Source organism: Coturnix japonica, chromosome 1 (genome assembly GCF_001577835.2).
Source record: "Coturnix japonica isolate 7356 chromosome 1, Coturnix japonica 2.1, whole genome shotgun sequence".
NCBI lineage: Eukaryota > Metazoa > Chordata > Aves > Galliformes > Phasianidae > Coturnix > Coturnix japonica.
In genome coordinates this window covers 41,417,386-41,438,595 of record NC_029516.1, presented here as the reverse complement: position 1 = coordinate 41,438,595, position 21,210 = coordinate 41,417,386, and the positions used below count along the sequence as shown (strand labels likewise).

Sequence of the window (21,210 nt, the reverse complement as noted above, 5' to 3'; positions counted from 1 at the left end):
GCCTGTCAGCATGGCCTTAATTACGGCTATTTAAAAACTGAGCGTAAAGACAAGGTGGCCACTTCTTTTGCCTGAACAAAGCTCTGTTATTTGAAGAGGAATGGAGTTTGTTTTTAAAAGGAAAGCACTAATAGTCATTTCTATCAATACTCCTAGTCAGCCCAAGCAACTAAACAGTCCCAGGAGTGTGAGCCAGTTTCACCTATTACAACCCTTATGACCTTCCAAGTGATAACTGAGCACTGAGCACCCAGAGCAGATGGAGCTGCCTTTGCTGTTTCCAGGGATTCAGCCCATTCTCAAGCAATTCCCAGTCGGAAATACCCAGCTGCTACAGTGCTCAACCAGAACAGGTTCGTCTACCAACAAGACCAGAAGAATTGCATGGGACTGGCTTGGAAGAGCAAAGCTCAGCCAAAGGCATAATGTCTGAGCATGAGCATTTCCTGTGAACCAAAGGAAAGCTACCAGAGGCGACAGCTCCATCTCTCTTCGTGTTACCTACATTGTGTGACTTGCAAAAGACAGGAAGAAGACAAGAAGCTTTAGGCTTTAACTCTGCCAGAAATCACCAATTGGAAAGGGCCAGAGCATTTTACATAGTCAGTTCCAGAGGAGTTCAAAAGTAAATGATAACTTGAAGATGTTATGGAGCCTGTAATGGGTCACTGCTCTTTTCTGCTGGACAACAGCATTCCGTCTGCCATAGAAACGGGATCATCCTGCATGAAATTTGGAAGTAACGACCAGCTAAGGATAAAGTCACTACATTCAGGGTAGAAATGCAGCTCTTTTGGTAGTTCTGAACAATCAGTAGTGCAAAAGACATTAGGATTCCAGGTCACAGACAGCTCCAGAGAGATCACATCTCATAGCTGCTAATCAGTTGTATAAAATTCTCTGTCAATGAAGTTACATGGGAGAAAAGAATCGTAATTGCTTATATAAAGATGGACATGATAGCTGCTAATGCTAAACAAAGAGATCTGGGATTTGTTAGTAGACCTATCTCTGAACACCTCAGATCAGCACAGTGCAATAGACACCAAACACACTGAATGTTTAGTGAAAGGGTAAATATGGAGGAAACGTTCCTCAGATTGTGATATACAGCACATGGCTTGTCTTCACCACAACTCAAAAAAGGATGTAATGTGGAATGGCTGTTCATTTAAGGAGGGACTGAAAAGGGTAACTTACTAAAGAAACAAGATGAGATACAAGAAAGCTTTATAAAAAGATAAAATGTCATGGCAAAAGAATAAGAAATAATTGTCCATTGTTTCTTAAAGCACGGGAACAACCAAGCACCAATGAAGAGATGAGAGCAGATTTAAACCAAAAGGAAATTCTTTTTCTCACAACACGTCATTAAATTGCAGAACTATTTGCCACAGGATGCCGTAGAAGCCAGAAGCATAAGTGTATTCAATATGGAACTGGATGCATTCCTGAAGGTTAGCTCCATTGGCAGCTATGAAACATGATGCCAGTGTTTGGTTGTAGAAATCCCTGAGTTGTTAATTCCTTATCGCTAGTGTGAGTCCAGGACAGGACTTTCCTTTAAGTGCTCTTCCACCCCTTACACAGCTGTAAGTGCTGTACAAGGCAGGGGAACATTGTCCACTTTCTGGAGCAGCTGGGCTGACAATGCAGCAGAGAGAAGAATGGAACCTGCAGCCAAAAGCAGATCCACAGGGCTGGGAATGTGTTCCTACACTCTATGAATGCCACAGGAGCTGAAAAGTTGCTTGTGCTGGGCTACAGCTTTCACTGGCACTGTGGTTCTGTAGCCACAGATGGAAGGCAGCTGCTTTCTGATTTCAGACCATGTGTTCAGGCTCCCCGCTTATCCCCAACCCGCCCAATCCAAACCAAAAATGTAAATATGCACAAGCCGTATAGAAAAAGCCAAGTGCAGCCACAGCCTGGCCTTAGCATCTCCCAGTGTCCCCATCCCCAGCCAGCATTCAGGAATACACGTCTCACAGAATGGCTCAGGTTGGAAGGGACCTTAAAGATCATAGAGATCCAACCCCCTGCTGTGGGCAGGGACAGGAGATGTAAGGAAGATGTCATGAAATGTACTGGTGACATGGTTGCTGCCATTCCTGGACTGCTGCAGGTTGTCAGCACAGCATTAAGGGGCATTACATGTTTCTAAGTGGTTGTACAAGGCAAGATAAACTGTCACTATAAGGACCTTCACAGATTAGTTTTTCACTGTTCTTATCCCATGAAAGAAAATAGCACTGCCCTGGAAAAGGTGAGGGAAAGTCACAGCAGTCCATTTCATTACATCTGATTTCAAGATCCAAAGCCTTTAAAGGAAGACTGGGTTCTGTAATTGCATTTGCTGTGCAGCTGACTGAAGACTTGCCAGCTTCTTAAGTGCCCTCATTATGACACAGGCTGAATGTTTGGAGCTGATTCTGCAGCTTATCAACAGCATGAAAGGAATTTGTGCTGTTTCAGGCTATTCGGTGCACTTGAACTTCTCTGGATCCAAGAGTTGAATGAGAGTCTTCTGGGGACACCATTCAAAATTCTTTTTGGCCATTTTCTGCTGCAGACAAACAAAATGACAACGTTTTTGCTCATATTTCTCCAGTAAAAGCAATGCATATGAGATGAGCCCAGGATGTGGAATCTTCTGTTTATACACAGAACCCGACTAGAAGCCCAAGCATGGTTTGTACGGCTTTCAGTTTCACAAAAGCTATTCCACAAGGGCCACAATCAGAAATGTACAGGATAATTGGCCTCCAGGCTTCTACTGTTCTTGATCTCTGATTACAAAGGCCAATTTGCTCATTGACTGGCCATTTATTTGCTTGCTTAGTTACAATTAATTATTCAGTTATCTAATTCAAAATTGTTCATCTGTTGAACAATAACAGTCTTTTCATTGCCATCCAACTGAACAAGCAGTTCTCCTGTTGGGCAGACCTGCAGCAAGAGTGCGTAATTTCCTTCATAGTCAAGAGACAACTAACAGAACCTCCCTCCATTCTCACCAGCACACAATCAACTCTCTGGGCCGTTAGTGACACAGTACTTCAGACACCTACTAAACAGACCTCTAGCCCTGAATGAGTTTTCTAGAGCCTTTTGCAGCCCCTCAAGGGAAGCAGGCATTCTCTAATATGAGTTGCCTCCTGCCAAGGTACGGTGGAAGTGGGTCAGATGGATCACATGCTGGAAATGCCAGTTTCTCCCCTTTGGGATTCAGCAGTAGGTGAGGTGATTCCAGCCTTGTTGTTTAACCTGTTTGTGAAGACCCAGTGATAGAGCAGCTGCAATATCATGACAAAAATTTCCTCATATCACCTGGCAGGTTTCCCTGTCTCTTTAGGCTTCCCTAAAGAAGCACAGTTGAGCTGTCCTTTGAGGTCATATTTTCTGGAGCTCTGCTCATCCTTGGGGTGGATTCCTGCTGGTTGATAACCCCTTGGCCACCCCAGCCTGGTGATGCTTACAAGTCATACTTTGTATTTCACAGCTTAAACACCTATTTGCACATGCCACAGCGATGTAAAAGTCTTAAGTCTCCATCAGCACAGATAATCTATAACAAGAAAAGGACAGCTCAACTCCTTGTTGGTACAAAACCAGCCCAAGAAGGGTGGTACTACAAAACCTAATCAGACAACAAAGCCTTCATTAAATGTATTTCAGTTCTGCCAATTACATTTAAATGAACTTCAGTGTGATAATTTTTTCCCCTTGAACATGTGAACGTACATATACAAACAGATTTGTCAAGTGGTTGCTCTAAGGGGCAGTTTGAATCAACAGAATTATTTCTGTAGTATAAATATGGGAAGTTTGCTAATCTGCATGAAATGTTCCTAGACAGAAGGAAGAAGGAAATTAACCTCGAGAATGACCGTCGCAGTCAAAAAGTAGGGCAAAGAGAACTTGTGCTCACTTGAAAGACGGCCCCATTTTACTCCATCAGTCAGCTGGAAAGATACAGAAGGGCATGGAAAGGGAAAAGTATGGGATGAACTCCCAAGACCCTACTGTGGATTGTTTAATGTTTGTGCTTAATATTTAAAAGTTCCCATTCTCCAAAAGGTTACAAAGAATCAGGACTTATATATATATATATATACATATGCTTACAAAGCCAACCTACTGTTGCCAACATAAAACCCATTTTTTATTTTGATTTTTTTAATGTTCTGACATATTACTGCTCTCAAGTTCAGAAATTCATTAGTATTAAAGTTCATCTTTAACCTTTCGCCCTTTTTATGTGGAGGAATTAGCTGGGGAGAAAAAACATTCCTCTTTGCCCTGGCTTGCTTGTCGTGGCTCCCTCAAGAATTTCAGTCCGAGGCCATTTGCCAGAACTACGTTGAGCCCCAAGAGGAGAAAGAACCTCCTCCCACTCCAAAATGCAGCCATCCAAGTTTCTCTCTCAGCTTTCATTAAAAGCTTGAGCTCTATAACGCTCTGGATTTGATTCACACTGGTAGGGCTACACCAAGCTTATATTGTGAGGAGAAGGCACAACCTGATTGCTTGTGGTGGCAGGAATAACAAAATTCCCCCGTGTCTTAACTCCACAGAGACAACCAGGTGAATTGCAATAGGGGCAGCATTCCCCTCGCAGCAATGGGCTGTGCCAGAGGCAGCCTTCTCAGCTCTGCTCTTAGAACAGTTTCAAGGCATTGCATGCTAATGCATCAGATTTTGCATCTTTGCAAGACATTTATCCACTGCTTCCAACAGCCTCTTCATTTTGTACAATTATGGAACACACCTATCAGAATGTAGCAATACTACCTGTAAGCTTTTAAAGCTACCTGTGGGCAACCTGCAGTAGCAAAAGTCTCCTTCCCTGTCTGCTTGTTACAGCTTTCACCTCAGCCAGGCTGAAAGGGAGTCAAAGCTCTAAAGAAAGTAACAGAAATGGTGCGTGCCCAACAGATTCTCGTAATGGGAGAATGCCAGTGGTTAAACAGCCAAAGAGAGGAGTGTTGGGTGTTGCACTTAGACAGGACTACACAATGCTTGCAGCAGGAGGATCTATATGACAGTGCAATGGTGAGCAGGTATGAAACACTGCTTAGTCCTTCCAATTCTGCTGTGAGTCCAGGTAAAGAAAGCTCCTCATAGGGAGACCAGCTGCTGGGCTGAAAGAAAATTGTTTCAGTTGAGTAAAACATGGCTATTATAAGAATTTTTGCCTATAAAACTGAAAAAACTGATATAAACACTTGTTTCTCTATTACCCACAAGCAAAAGCAGTGTTCTACATCATATTAAATACTGGTTACATTGGGGAGGAATAAATAACAGCATAAGACAAAAACAATTCAGTGGATCTCTGGTTTTCCTTCTAGTGCATACATCTATTGCATTGACTCAAACACAGAATCACCAAGGTTAGAAAAGACCCCCAAGATTATCCTGAAGTATTCAGAGAGTCCTGACTCTGTCCCCCACGCTGAGAGCTACTATGAAATAATCCAGATGCCTCCAGGTGTGGGGTACTGGGAACATCCCACAACACAAGCAGCTTTGGATAGAATGTTTGCTTAAATGGTTCTCACTATTGAAAATCCAGTGAAGCCAGTCAGTCTGCAGTCAGTGGGGATTAGCCTCAGTGCTCTGAAAACCTTCTGATTTCCTAAATGCAAGCCAGTGCTTTAGTGAAGAGAGGAAGTAATGGAAGGTGAAAGCTGTAAGCTACAATAAAGCTATAAGTCAGACCTGCTAACAACTTTGCTTGTTTGTTTCTCAACCCGTCATTTTCATTTAGAACAAATGGTTCCTTTTGCCAATTCTGCATTGTTTTCTTCTCTTCTTTGGCAGATGTACATTCAAGGAAAGCTCCTCTTTGCCAACTATATTTTCAATGGGTACAGCAAGTCAACTAAAGACCTTCAGAAACAAATAGCTAAGACAAGAAATGATTACCGCATGGGTTACAGTCTTCCGGCTGATTTCAGGTTCAGGTATTTACCTTCCATCGCTGTTGTTTTCAATCACTTTGTTCCAAGACCTTTGGCACTTTTCTTCAGCATCTTACATATAAAGCACTGTGACCAAGAGTAGCAAGTACAGCAGATTCAGCACCAAAGTAATCTTGGTGCACTTACAAGTTCTCCATCTCCTATATTCCTTCCTGTGTCATTCAGCAGTTAAGACCGCCTGCCCATAACTGCTGAGCTGCAGAACCACTCTGAGCCAATCCTGACAGCTACTGGAAGAAGGAAATAAGGAAATGGAGGTGAAGGTCCCAGGCACATCCTTCATTTCTTTTGTAACACATCTGACAGACCTCGTTGTTTTAAGGGCTTTTGTATCTACTTCTTGGCGCTACCCATAAAGATTAAATTGCTATTAAAAGACTGACTAATTACTTTAGTCAGATATCTAACAGCACTGAGCTTCATGGTTTAAGTAATAGTTGAATGGAAGCTTTAGAGGCACAACCCGGACAAACAGCAGCTGAGGGTTAAATATTTCACACCTGCATATTGAGCACAATGGCCACGGAGGAGCACTGCCAGTAGTTAAAGCACGTGCTGCAGCAGTTAGCTCTATTGCAGAACAGTTCCCAAAAAATAAATGAAAATGGGGCAGAAAAGGGAAATAACAGCAACTCCTGCAATGCATTTATTGCAGAGCTTTTGAGAGCCCTATCATTATTTACAGTTTGGTGGTGCTCCAAACAAGTAATCAGGCCCGAACTTTGGAGAGCCTGGTATGAGTGCAAAGGCCCCCACATTCCACCACTCATTTAACCAGCACATCTTACTGGGTGTGACGCTGATGAGCAGCACTGTTAATAACTGATAAGCAGTTGACAGCAATGTACGCTCCTCTGAATGGCTGGGAAGGCTGCAATGGTGCATGTGATTCCACGTGCAGATTCTTGTCTACATAAGACTTTTCTAAATGTTTCCCACTGTGGCACCTTCCTGAAATGCAGCTTTCCAAGTGAGTGCACGCAGTCACACAGACAGGCGTTTGCGTAACCTACAGCTGAGTGTGACTGATGTCACAGGTTGTCACGGAGCCAGCACAGTTACTCCATGTGCGTTTCTGCTCCTTGCTACCACAGCACCGTGACAAGAAATCCCCAGATGCCACCACTGGGACATTCCACAAGGGTCCTTTATGCACAGGCTTCAAGGACATGAGCAGGTGCAAATGGAGGCACAAAACAGTCTAAATGAAGGAGAAGGTGACAAAGAGTCAGAGAAAGCCAAGGCTAAGTGACATAGCTGTTTCCATACACTGTACTATATTGGTGGTGCTAAAGAGGTAATTAATTTCACCCTTCACTAAGTGCCTAATTAAAGACAAAACAGGTTCTCCAAGAGTGGATGCTTATGGTATTTTCCCTCTTCTCAGCCAATATACTGACTTCAGAAATTGCCAGATACTCAGCATATAGGTAGGTGCATGTGCACTTTCTATTCGACTACTTACTTGATTTCAATGCCTCACACTCATCCTTCCTCTATACTATGCCATGAAAACAATCATATTGAGAATAGGACAGCATACCAAGGAAGCTCTTGCACTGCTAAATGGGGATTAGCATTAGTGAAATACTGAAGATTCTGCTGCTCATTGGGAGGGTAAGCAGAGCTGTATCATTTCTCTACCTGTTCACAGACTTATTTCTTGCTGGACAGCATTTTCTTCTTTGTGAAATAGTTGTGCTTACTGGAAGTAAGCAAACAGATCCTGATCTGTAGAGGAGACCAGGTCACCTGAAACAATACAAATATTTCCAGTATGAAGCAGCACAGAAAAAGGATGAGAAGAACAGGTTTTAATGAGCGAAAGGAGAAACAGAGGTACAGCTGATACAAAAAGGTACACAGTATAACACAAGTGTCTAATAAATTAGCAGAGAACTGGAGAACAGGAAGAAAGTTCCAGATGGTTGAAGAAAGAGGCATAGTCAAAAAAAGATACAATCTTAAGTCTTCATAGATATATATACATTCGTGGCAGTATAGGAAACGTACAGTTCTTACATAGAAAATATTGACTATCTGAAGTGGTCATATCAATTCCTGAAGAGTATTTGCATATGGTACAATTATGAAGAACACACAGAGGCAATTTAGCATTCGAAAAATCTCCAAGTAAAGAAAAACACTGTGGATTCCTCTTGGTAGGCAGCTCCTTCTAACAGCAGCAATTGGATCTGTTCAGTATTACGTGTGAAAACAAACAAACAAAGCAGGAAACAGCAAAGAATAAGCAAGGCCTTTTGTACTACAAAAAAACATCAGCCACCAATTAAGCATCAGTATTAAATATGTAAGAATAGATAGTCCTGCTTCACTAAGCATCCCCTTACCATTCAAAATGAAACCACTTCCCTTCTTTCCTGATCATCTCTACAAATTCCTTCCTGGGGACATGAATTAGGTGACGGTGAGTCATACCAATGGGAACAGTGGTCAACGACGGACAGAGCAGGTACAGGGAAGACTTGCAGGAATAGATGTGCAGCACAGCTCCTGACACCAGGAGAACCTATACAGCATTTGTTCTGTTCATAAACCACACAGTTGAAGGTGCTGGAAGGGATCTCAAGAGATCCTTAAGTCCAACCCCATTGCTAAAGCAGGTTCCCTACAGCAGGCCGCACAGGTAGGTGTGCAGGCTGGTCTGGAATATCTCCATAGAAGGAGACTCCACCACTGGTCTTCTGTTATTCTATTCCTAAAGCCCAATGTACAGAGTCGCTTATGTAATGCTAAAAGGGGTTTTTGGTAATAATTACTGCATGGGTGCACAGCATAATGGTCTCTGAAAAATTATGGGAAGGTGCAGCCAGAAGCATAGGACACCCAGAAAAACATTCTTTCCTCAGTCAGCACTTACACAGATAGGAGTAACCAGTGCTCATTACTAAAGTGCTTGTACTAACGAGCCAGCAAAATGCACTGCAGAAATTAACTACAGCCAAGATTGTTTAAAATGAATTTCATCTTCAGGATGAAAGTGAAATAATAAAGAAACTTCTGCATAAGAGACTGAACAACAGTGCTGATACAGCATTTACACAGCCCTGTAAAAGCATTCCCCCTTCCATTCAATCATTACTAATTGAAGGATAGCTAAACAATACTCACAACACCTAGAGAGCTGTCAGGGATATGAGATAAGGAGAAAGGGTCACACGTGTAATAGCGAAGCAGACTTTTATTACAGACCCTGAAGAAATAATAGAAACAAAACAATATTTTCAAAATGATCAACATTACAATTGAGAAGATGCTTTCTGAAAGTGGGGAAGGACCTTGGGTCCTGTTTCATATCCTTGGGGAAAAAAGGAAGGATGTAAAATGGGAAAGCAAGAAAAAGAGAAAGGTGAGAACTGGGGGGAATTTCAGTCAAGCAGCCCTGTCACAGTGGAAGGGCAGAAGCCCAGGAATACAAGTGGGTCATGTCCTGCTCTACAGGCATCTGACCCAGGACTTTAGTTCTCAGAGCCTTAAGGCGGACAGCCCCTAGGCTTCACACCTGCCTTAAGGCACTGCTTATCGAAACCTGCTTGAGACCAATCTCAACAACACTGCGCTTAAAGCAGTGCCAACAGCTGGCAGGCTGGGTGCAGAACCAAACCAGACAGGTTTTCAGTGCCGTCTGAGGAAGGTGACTGACATGATACTGAGCTTTAAAGAAAAAAAATACGGAGATAGATTTACGTACAGCTTGATACAACAGCACAACAGGCATCTTTCTGTGGCAATGGAATGTAGCTAAAACACAGCTCTTTTTTAGAAGCTACTGAAGACTACCGGTCTGGTGAGCACGTCCTGTCTCTGCACTGAAGAGGAATCATAGATCCTTCCCAGTGTCTGAACTTCAGAACGTATCATGTGTGATTTCCCTCTGTAGCCCTGCCAAGAGTCTCTTGCTGTAGTTTGTTCTCTTAAACATTTCCTCTTATAGTTTAGCTTTCATTTATTAACCAATTAAAAAGCAGCTTATCAAGATTCTTTCTTTTCCTTTGGCTTTCTTGGAAACCTAGGGTGCCCTTAGGCCTTATTTTGGGAAATGCTAAGACTTAGGCAGGAAATGCTGAGGAAGGTGTATTGTTTAGAGGCTTAAGACAGGGCAGATGGGCATACAGGCACTCACAGCAGCTCAGGTACGAAGCTTTGATAAGAGAAATCTTGGTTTTTCTAACTAATGGTGTAAAAGCAAGGTGTATTTTAGGTAACTCCACGCAGCCTACTTGGTAGAAATTACTCTTCCATTGGATAAACAAGAATGAAGCTTTTCTTCTGAGTAACTTGAAAGTTTGATAACAGAAAAATACGACTTCTTTGCTAGATGAGACTTTCAGCGTGATACCAGGCAATATACATGTACTATATGAAGCGTGTGTGTATGTGTACATATACGTATCTAAACCACTTCAGAAACAATCCATTAACGCTGCTCAATAAAAATTCAGAACAGTTTGATCCGGAGGAGATTCAGTAGCACTTGTGCTCTGAACACATACGGGAAGTGGGAAAGGTTTAAACACAACTGCTTAGATTGATTAGATTAGAGTTTCTAGAGCTCCAGACAGGCAGATAAACAACTTAGTGCATTATAGAATAGTAGCTAAGGTGGGAAAATGGAAAACAAAACCGAATGCCATTGGTTTGCATGGCCTATGAAGAGGAAAGCTGAGAAGGGAAAATTTGACTGGAATTGCATGCAGTATGGATGTTGAAATAGAACAAGACAGAGACAATAAGCCTCAAATGCTTTCGAAGCTTCTTGCTCCTAAACAGGTTTCACTGAGTGCCACTGCATGATGTATGCAGATCTACACAACTTTCGCAGGCCTCAAGCACACAGGTGCACGCAGACTGTGAGCATTCGCTTGGGAATACTAAACACGATGCCATACCAAGCAGCACAGAAAACGTCAGCGTGAACTTGTTTAAATTTGACCACCTGTGACTTCGGATGAAAGATCTTGGGGACAATTAACAGACTTCTGGCTTTTATCCAGTATTACATTGAAAGCCTTCTATTATTATTTTTAGAAACACACATCAAATGTTATAAACAATCCTAATTTATGGTGCTTCTATTGAGATCAAATGCATGACTGTTAATAAAAACTACTGAGGAATTATATTAAGCACTAACTTTTTTTTTTCTTCTCTTTTTATTTATCTAGGAATGGATGCCTTTTTAATAGCACAAACTAACGGAAAGTATTGGTCACTCTCTATTTGGAAATCTGAGATTATTTTCATTTCTTATCTGTGCAGCTGGAGAAGGTCAGGAAGCAGTCTTTAAATATTAAGATTTGTGCACAGATCAAGTCAACTAATGACAGTTATTTTGGGACCAAGTACTAAAATCACAATTATTTCCAAAGCACAACCTGGTGTTTTTCAGCAAGGCAGAATTACATACAAAAGCCTCTCAGTGTATATTGACTTTGCTATATATCATTATTTCTGTTTTGACTGTAGTACTCCCCATTAGGGTGTCCATATTCTGTTTCAGTTCTCAAGTCAGCTGGGAAAGTAAGCATGCACTGCTAGATCTAGTCATAATCATAGAATCATAGAATGGCCTGGGCTGAAAAGGACCACAATTATCATGTAGTTCCAACCCCCTGCTATATGCAGGGTCACCAACCACCAGACCAGGCTGCCCAGAGCCACATCCAGCCTGGCCTTGAATGCCTGCAGGGATGGGGCATCCACAGCCTCCTTGGGCAACCTGTTCCAGTGCGTCACCACCCTCTGTGTGAAAAACTTCCTCCTAATATCTAACCTAAACCTCCCCTGTCTCAGTTTAAAACTATTCCCCTTGTCCTATCACCATCCACCCTTGTAAACAGCTGTTCCCCCTCCTGTTTATATGCTCCCTTCAAATACTGGAAGGCTGCAATGAGGTGTCCCAGAGCCTTCTCTTCTCCAAGCTAAACAAGCCCAGTTCCATCAACCTTTCCTCACAGGACAGATGCTTCAGCCCTATGATCATTGTAGTTGCCCTCCTCTGGACATTCCAATGCTGAAGAAACAGAAGAATCAAGCTGATTTTTTTTTTTTTCCTCAATCAACAGAAAATATGGAGATGAAATAACACATGGAGTTGAGTTTTTCCCACCTCAGTACAGACACTAATGATGTAATCTGCGGCATGTAAACATTGATTTAAATTTGATCTACGGCATTTCTCCTCATTGCCAAGGCATGTATTCCTTCCAACTCCCCTGACATGCTACTGGTGCACTTTCAACCACACAGTGAATTAACTGAGGGATCCAGCCATACTAAAAGCTAAAGCTGCGATACATTTTCAGCCAGGCTGGGCTCCTAGATATCCAAGTGGTGGCAAAAGCCAGACTAACGGAGGCACTGAGATCACAGCCATGGCAAGGCCACGGCAGCCAGGACCTAGATTGGTTTAAACCACTACATAACTGCATCCCCTAAGGCAGATTGTGTGTGAAGCCTTTAACATTTAAATCTGAGCAGGTACAAAGGTCAAAATATGCTGATGGTAAAAGTATTCATATTTTGGTCCGATTCAACCCTTTTAAAATAAGCCACTTTGTAAAGGAGGAACAAGCCTTTTTCTTCTGCTAAATTATAGTCACTGCTCCAAAATCCTGTAGTAATTTCATGAAGTGTGAAATGGGCTCACAGAGTGTGTAAGCTGCTGGATCAAATTTTAATCCTACAAACCTGCCAATGACTTAAGAGCTGGCAGTGTGACAGGTGAGGGAGACGATCTAGAACAGTTACATACTGTGTAGCTATAGCTCAAACTGCATTGTTTTATCGGTACACAAAGAAAAAAATACATGGAAGGTAGATTTTACCCTACGTATGTCAAGCCTTATCACCACAGTTCTGATACCATTGCAGCCTACCTGGTCACTGCACAAAATTTCCAAGTCAAATAAATCAAGTTAGATATTTTTTTGGTATTTAGAATTCGAGGTGGTAGAATAAAAGCATACAGATTAACGAATTAAATACAATGAGAATACGAATAAAGCACACCTGCCAGGAGTTTGCAAATGAGTCGGAAACCTTCAGATTGATCTCTGATATCCACATATTCTCTGTCACATTTTTGTGATAATGTATTTTGTGATACGCGCCCACTCATCAGAGATCAGAATAGCTCTGAAAAAAAAATCAAGCTGAGATTTAAACAAGTGTTGTTTGGCATCTTTAGTTTGTGTCAGACCAGGTGGCAGCTGCTGGAAGATCAGTTTGATTTAACAACTCTTTGTTTTGTTAGCAAAGAAAAACACTGTCCAACCAAATCCTGCTGAGAATGAATAAATATTTCTCCTCCATCAGACCAAACATTTTCATTTGTCATCGTAGTATCTGGGGTTAAGAGATCTGAAAAGATTTTGTTCCTAGATGGACTCAGAAATACTTTAATGGTTCTGTGTTTTATGGGAGGTGATTTTAACTCCATACTCAGCACTGCTGAGGTTACATCTGGAGTACTGTAGCATACTTTGGCCATTATAGATCAAAGGGCAGGACAGATTTCTAAGGAAAGCAATCAAAATGTGGAAAATACAACCCTCTGTGGATGAGCCAACAGAAGTGGGCTCACTCAGTTGAAAAACTAACAAACAAACAAACATAATATTGACAAATCTTCTAGCTTGTAGACAACTAAAAGATGAGCACATCATGGCATTGGAACTAGTAATAATCAACCAAATGTGAGCCTGAACAAGTTCATTCAATCACTTGGAAGAAAATTCCACTGTGAGCTGTTAAACTGACAGCTACCTCCACTGAACCACCTGAGACACAAATGGTTGGGAAGCAGCTCATCACAACATAAGCTCCCTTTTTCCTACCCTTCTCACAGCATCTGCTATTAGTCCCTGCCACAGATGAGATATGAGAGTAGTTCAACCCTCTGCACTGACCAAGTGCCTTTCTCATACCCTCTCATTCCCTTTTTTTTCTTTTTCCAGATAAGACACTACAAAAAAACCTTTTGTCTTATGAAAATAATTCTTAATTCTAAAGAGTAATTAACCATGGGAACAAGCCACTTGCAGAGCAGCCCTTCACTAAACACTTTAAAAGAAGGCCAGCTTAGTATACTTGAGCCCTTGTTCCTGTTTGAAAAAGGAAGGCAGACAACAAGATTACAACGTTCACTGTTGGCCGCCAACTCTACACAGTCCACCATTTATACTTATTTCTAAAGCTAGCAGAGAGATTAGTAAGACAATTGCAAATTCTGCTGCTCAGATGCACATAATATTTCCAGTGCTGTAAACATAAATGCACTCAGGGCAAAGTCTGAAATATCGTTAAGAATGGTCACCCTTTCAAATGTCATCTTGAGGGTATCTAACAAAATACAAGGCTCAGTGATATCTAGGAACCCTCTGTCAGGAGTAGAACTACCTTGTTAGTACAACCAGACCTTTCAAGTTTGCCAGTCTTGCTTACAACTGACTCAGGCATGCTCCACTCTATCTGCAAGAGTCTGTTTTGTCTGTAATTCTCGATATATGCTTCCATTACATCAATGTTACATTTAGGTCACCAAGATATACACTAAAAAAAAAAGAGCCACTAATGTCTTTATTATAGTTCTTTGTCCCTATTTAGGTATCTTTAACCATAAAGTTATGCTACATAAAAGATGTAGCGGTAGATTGAAATCCAACCTAAGAAGCAAATACCATCTTTGGAATGACTTCCAGGTAGATAGAAAGAAATTATTGAATTCAATATCACTGCTTGTTTCTTTATAACTTCACAAAGCTCCTAACTGGGAATGGAATACACAGTTATCATTAGCTCTGTTCTTCACAGAGAATTTTGGCTGTGATATCCTTTGGCTTGCTTCATTATTTCGTGTGGATTTCCTGATTAACTTATTTAAAGAAGTTACAAAGCGCTAAGAAATAAATGTTCTGTTTTTACCAATTCCCTACCTACACTCATGAGCCAAAGAACATAGAACAGCACTTAGACCTTGACATGCTCAATATATTAACACAACCCTTTAGCTCTAATATACGGTTCAGTGTGTTTACACATTATTTTAAATGCAGCAATAAAAAAATATTACAAAAAAAACCCCACCAAATCTGTCAGGTTCTTAAAGGAATCTACAGCATTTACACATAGTCCTGTCAGACGACATTACCACGAGGAACTCTTGATCACAACAGACTATATGCAGGCAGAACCTAGTTATGAAATAAAAGGAAGCCATGTTTTGTAAGCTGTAGACTGTCTGCCAATTTTTTTATGCAGGGAGTATATTCAATAAAATAAAATAAATGACCTGATGGCAGTTACATATAATGTGATTAGGGGGAGAGAAAGCAAGTGAGCACAGACGTTCATTTATACAACTCCTAAGACTGCACTAAAACCATACAAATCAATTAATTTTCTTGCAGAAAATATATCTGTTCAAGTAGATTCAGAGTTTGCTCCAAAAGGTCGTACTTTCATCACGCTCATCTCTAACATCGAAGTGTAATTTCACAGTACATAGTCTCTGCCAATAACATAAATGTGAACAATCCTGAGCCTCATGCAAGTAACACAGTATATGCTGATACAGCTGTTTGGAGGTCAATGCTGTAAATTGCATCATTGGAATAAGCAATGCAAAAGTAAACTCCAAAAAGGATGGGTTTTTTTGGACCATGTTAAGTAAGTAGGCTGATTAATAACATAGGCACAAAAACTTGTGTTGAACCCATCTGATGGGTGAAAGAGAACAACTAATGGTAGATGGGGTTTCTTAGGCCAGTTTCATCACCGGGACCAGCATATTATAAATGAGCTGGCAAGTTCTGTTTTCCTTCTTTTACTAAGGACTGCAGAAAAGGAATGAAGAACTAGGAACTCTTACAGATGTAAAATCTGAAATCTATTTCGGTAGCATTGCAAAGAACTCATGTGACTACTGATTTCAACCAAAACTTTGAAAAGAGTTATAGTTCATATTCTAAATTCGATTATTTTTCCACGGTGGTATTGCAGCCAACTGTGAACTAAGTTTAGGTGGAAAAAGTATCAGTTTTGGGATACACAATACCAGATAATAAGATATAGGTGACCTTGTGGAAAAGCATTAATGGAACATACAGTTAGGCAGTCAGAACAAATAGCTAGGAACAAAAAACACCTGGGCACTTAGTGAAGGATCAAGGATCTCAAGTCAAGGATGAGGAAGACTTATGTTTCAGAAGCATGGACACTGCTTCAGACACTGCTTATCCAAAGTAGTTGTTCTAGACTCAATTGCTTACCACAGAGAAAATAAAATAGTCTTTCATCATCTTACTCTAACTTTTATGGGCCTAGGGAAGAATGTATCCTACCACTCAGGGGAGGCTTAGCTTCTGGATGTAGTTTGAGAAGCATCTTTCCTAGTCTCACTCAACTTCCAGTCACCCACCCACTCAGCTTTCAGTCGCACATAATGAGGGGTACAAAATCCAGTGTTACTGGTTAGCGAAGTACGTCAAAACATTCTTTTACCCAAATCTGTCTGTAAGGGAGAAGACAGACATTATATTGAGAAAGAATAGCTTAAATCACATACAACTTTCTCTATAAATTGATATTCAACTCTATAGGAACTGTGGAAAAAAAAGGGTTCATACTTGCAGCATTCACACAAAATTACTAACAGATGGAGAGTGAGGCTGAAAGCAAGAACATTTTCAGACATATATCAAGAGTCCTGTCCTGACCTGCTGACTTTCTTTAGCTTCCCCACTTCTCAAGACAGCACCCTAGGAAAGATACTGCTGTGAAGCACTTGTATCTCCATACCCTCTATTCTAAAAAATCAGCAAGCCTTAAGAGACAGCTGATAAGTAACTGCTGAGGCATTCTGTGACTGCAGGTTTATCCACATCCACACTAAGAAGCAGATCTCTCACCATCAGAGACATGAGTCCTTCGCCTCATTTTGCATTTGAGAGCACAAGGAAAGGCAGGAAAACCATTAACCAGATTCTAGGTGAGGTGATCACTGCCATATCAGTTTGCTGCTTTCCCTCACACCACTGCAGAGAAAAACAACATAAGTAACCTCAAATAGAATCACCAGGGTTGGAAAAGATGTCCAAGAACATCCAAGTCCAACCATCCACCTACTACCAATACTTTCCCACTAAACCATATCCCTTTAGCACAACATCTAAACAGACAGTGATGCTTAGATGTCAGCAAAGTTACAAGGCAGACCTTAGACAACAGATAATTTTTGCTCTCTCGTGGATCTTAATCACACATTATAGTTGTGATCTAGGAGAAAAATGAAAGAGCCTAAGGGAAAAGCAAATACATCATTTAAGCAAAACACTGTGTAAGTTGTCAGGTAATTTTGCTCTATGAAAATTACTTCTGGACAAACAATAATATACAAATCAAACATTACATTAAGGCTCAATTTATAAAAGGTTAACAAAGGATTAATAGCTGTTTTTTAAAAATAGCTATTTAATTCTCACCCATTATCAATCCAACAAATAGCTTCTACTTGTCTATAATACTTAATACCGATGAGCTCAAAACCCTCCCTAACGCATACTACACATTTCTCTAACATGAATTACAACATTTATGAATCATTTATTAACCTTTCATAAAATTCTGTATAAACCTTAACATGAAGTACGACCAACTTCATGCATTTCAGCCTCATGCCCCAGGACACATAAAATAAAAGACCTTTCAAGTTTTTACTTAAGACTCCACGTTTTAGCCAGGAGCATCACTAGCCACAGATTCACCAATGCCTACGGAGGCTCGGCCAACTCACAGCGGACATGAGAAGTGGTGGAGGAAGATCATGGGGAACAGTTTGGGTTCTTCCAAAACAAATGCCGTTTTTTTATTGGAACTAACATTTGATACCAAAACAACAAAATCAGAAAGCAGAAGACAGTCTGTTGTAATTCAGTACAGTGTTTTCCATTCTTTTTAGAAAAACAATAACAACACTTCATCATATAAATAAACAAACCAGAAAACACAAAGGTAATCTCCAAAACTCATCGCTAAGATCTTAAAAAGGCAACAGCCAACTGCTCAGTGCTTGCAGCTTGAAGTTGTCTTACCTGCAAATTTTCCACATACTCAGAAGTCCCATTTAGTGTCTCAGACTTAGGGAACAAGACGTATTACATTTAGGTCTCCCAATTATTATTATTTTTTCCATTCAGCATTTTTAACTTTAAAGCCCCACGTCAGTTTTGTTGTGGGGTTTTTTTTTTTTTTTTTCCTACCAAACTGTCTGTTGATGGTTTTTAAAAGTTCAGATCAGACTTGTACTTTTCCTTCTCTCTCAGAGCCACTACCTTCATCCTCAAAGTCTTCCATCAGGTCTTCATGTTCTTGCCCCTTCCCGTCCTCCTTCTCCTCCTCTTCATCCTCATCATCATCTCCAAAAGTCTGTTCCTGCATTGTAGTAAAAGAGAAAGACCTGGCAGCAGCTTGTGCAGCCAGACCAGATGTGAAGTTAAAATCCGTTGATATGTGAAGCTGAGCCAGCCTATGCTTTATCTTTGAATGCAATGCATCCAAGGAGGGAGGCTGTGAAACTTCTATTCCATCCGCATCACTTGGCTGGAGATCCTCAGCTTCCCCTTCACGGCACACTATTTCTTCAGACTCTGTAGAAATACCTTCTTCAGTGGGACTGTCTTTGTTTCTCTCCATCTCAGGATCTTCATACAAATATTCTGTCCTGCTTTTACCAGCAGCATTCACTTCTGAATTAGAGCCGCTTTCTTCAGATTTATCACAACTCTGGCTGCAGTCCTGATTTTCTGTATTTGAATTCATGTGAGATTCCAAATTATTTTGGAGCTTCAGTGACTCTACAGGAGACAAGGGTTTCACTGCAGCTTAAAAAGGGGAAAAAATGAATTGATAACTGAAAGCAAGCTGCTATGTATAAATAATATTTGTGTCTGAAAAGATGCAAGGTTGGAAGTGTCAAAATGGATTAAAAACAGAACCAAACAAAACAGTAACAATGACAACCAACAACAACAATTAAAAAAAAACACACACAAATCAAAGAAAACTTAAAACAGACTGGTGCTTTCTAAGCACAGCTGAAATGAAATGTGATAACTGCTTGTTAGAACTAAGCCTTAAAATGCTTGATAGAAAAAGATGGCACAAAACTGATGTTTAACAAACATGGATGATGCATTCCGTGATCAAGTTAAAAGCAGGTAAAACTTCTGCACTGGATACAGAATTGAACTGTCTTCATTTTAGACAACAGTTTACCTAACCCAATAAAGACAGCTGGTACAGAACAAAAGTCCTTATATGCAGTATCTGATCTCACATCACGACATACAAACACAACACGTATTCATACAGCCAGGTAAGATGTCCTCACAAATTAAGTGTGGTTTAATTTAGCCTCTCTTGAAGTTAGTAGCAGCAGCGAGTCCCATTGCCAGCAACGGGATGCTTGCCAGGAAGTCTCTCCTCCCAGTGTTAAGGGTTAGTATAACTCGGTACAATCACTTCTTGAAGAACAGATGTCTTTCTTTTTAAGAAAACGATACAATGTCCATTTCCAAGTAACAGATTCCCTAAACTGCAGTAGCTCCATTAGAGTAGCAGCACGAACATAAATGAGCGGCAACAGCAGATTCCCAAGTAGCATTTCCCTTTCTAATTCCATTCTGACTTTACCCCTGTAAGCAGAGATGAAAATAACTCTGGGAAATAAGGAAACTTTTCATGGGAAACAAAATGTACGGTATCAGGATTTTTCCATTGCATCCTACTGCAGTCACATTTATTTTAGCTAGTTGAAGTTAGGCGTATCACTACAGTTGTCACATGGATAATTATTTTCAATAGCACAAAAAGACTATAGATTAGAATTGGTATTATTTTGTTTTTAAAACTCATATACTGAAGGAGCACTGCACCAGACTCATTTCAATTACTGAGCAGCTGATTTCGTGATGTGTTCTTTGGGCATATCAACGTGCTGGGAACTAACCTCTTCGATGTAGAAACCAGCCCCTCCCATTAGTGAAACAAAAACCTTAATAAATGGCTTGCTAGGTGCCTCGATTAAAGCCTCAGCATCTCTCAAGGGTATTCTTTTTCTTTCCCAAAACAAATGCAATTAGTTTTACAGCCAAAAGGAGACAATATCAATTATTTTCATAAACCATCCTCATATATTCAACTTCTGTACTGTTTAGGAGGAATCTGTGATGAGTCTCAAGCAGATGAAGGAAACGACACTTCCCTCACTCTCCATTATAGACTTTCTAATCCTAAAAAAAATGTAATATCTATATGCGAAAAAGAAAGGAACTAGCATGAGCCACAAAGGCCTTCAATGGAATGGTTACTCAAGATTACAGGACTCCTCCTACAGCTGTTTCAGCTGTTCAGTTAAGCCAGTCCATTAATTTCTAGAAAGCTATAACCACAAATGACCTAAAGAGATAATAATGTGGATAGGCATCAGCTGCTAACTTAGATAAGGAAATTTCCTACATAAGCTCTCCTGACTAAGAAGTCTTTCTGTAACAGTCACTATATTCATGAAGACTTGCAGTGAGAATAGGATTTCTCCCTTCTGCTTCCTCTGGGAAGCTGCGTGGTATCCCATCTAACATCAGAAGGATAGTACAGAAATCCTCCTCTTGAGTAGACTCTGATGCGATTTGATGTCTTTGTTTCTTAACTCATTTAGAAGAAAAGAGCGGCTAATACCAACAGCTGAGAGATTGCTTTTAACATAGTTATAGCTAAGTGGACATAAAGAAAGTTGTGGAGCTCAGGTATTTTTGTGGGCTTGATATCAAAAGAAAAAAATCTCATAGATAGGTACAGTCTGTTACTGTGTGTTCCCACTAAATTACTGAGAGATGCAATTAATGGCTGGTTTTTTGGGGCAAAAACTGCAGAGGCAAAATCCTTGGATATGCCACAAAACTTGAGGGTTGTTTTCCTTAAGCTAGAATATGACAATTTTCAGAGGGCTCATCCTAATCCGTCTTAAAGAGGAAGGAATGAAAATGGGAAAGCGAATGGAAAGAAGGAAATACAAATCACTCCCTGTATTAAAGATAATAAATCAAACAGCTCAAGCAGCAAAAGCAGTCAAGTTGTACCCAGACTTGGTGGAACTGAGACTGTCTTGCTGAGGCAAAGTAAATTTTCACATTATTGCTTTCAG

General features: G+C 40.6%; 2 protein-coding genes across 7 annotated transcripts in view; one reads left to right on the top strand and one right to left on the bottom strand.

Moving 5' to 3' along the window:
* The window catches only part of LOC107311692 (uncharacterized protein C3orf20-like), a 28,352-nt gene extending 16,707 nt beyond the window's left edge, over positions 1 to 11,645 (top strand). For 2 of the 3 annotated variants that reach the window (XM_032443958.1, XM_015858448.2), the window contains 2 exons: positions 5,827 to 5,969; positions 11,174 to 11,645. In XM_032443958.1, the coding sequence (XP_032299849.1) occupies positions 5,827 to 5,969; positions 11,174 to 11,204 (174 nt within the window). In that variant the 3' untranslated portion in view covers positions 11,205 to 11,645. Of the gene's footprint in view, positions 1 to 5,826; positions 5,970 to 6,152; positions 6,397 to 11,173 lie in introns of those variants that run through there. The other variant, XM_032443959.1, reaches the window with a different exon arrangement.
* Positions 11,646 to 17,849: 6,204 nt separating this feature from the next.
* VEZT (vezatin, adherens junctions transmembrane protein) overlaps positions 17,850 to 21,210 on the bottom strand; it is a 39,750-nt gene continuing 36,389 nt past the window's right edge. For 2 of the 4 annotated variants that reach the window (XM_015858414.2, XM_015858422.2), the window contains exon 12: positions 17,850 to 18,889. In XM_015858414.2, the coding sequence (XP_015713900.1) occupies positions 18,303 to 18,889 (587 nt within the window). In that variant the 3' untranslated portion in view covers positions 17,850 to 18,302. Of the gene's footprint in view, positions 19,703 to 21,210 lie in introns of all 4 variants that reach the window. The other 2 variants (XM_032443950.1, XM_032443952.1) reach the window with 1 other exon arrangement.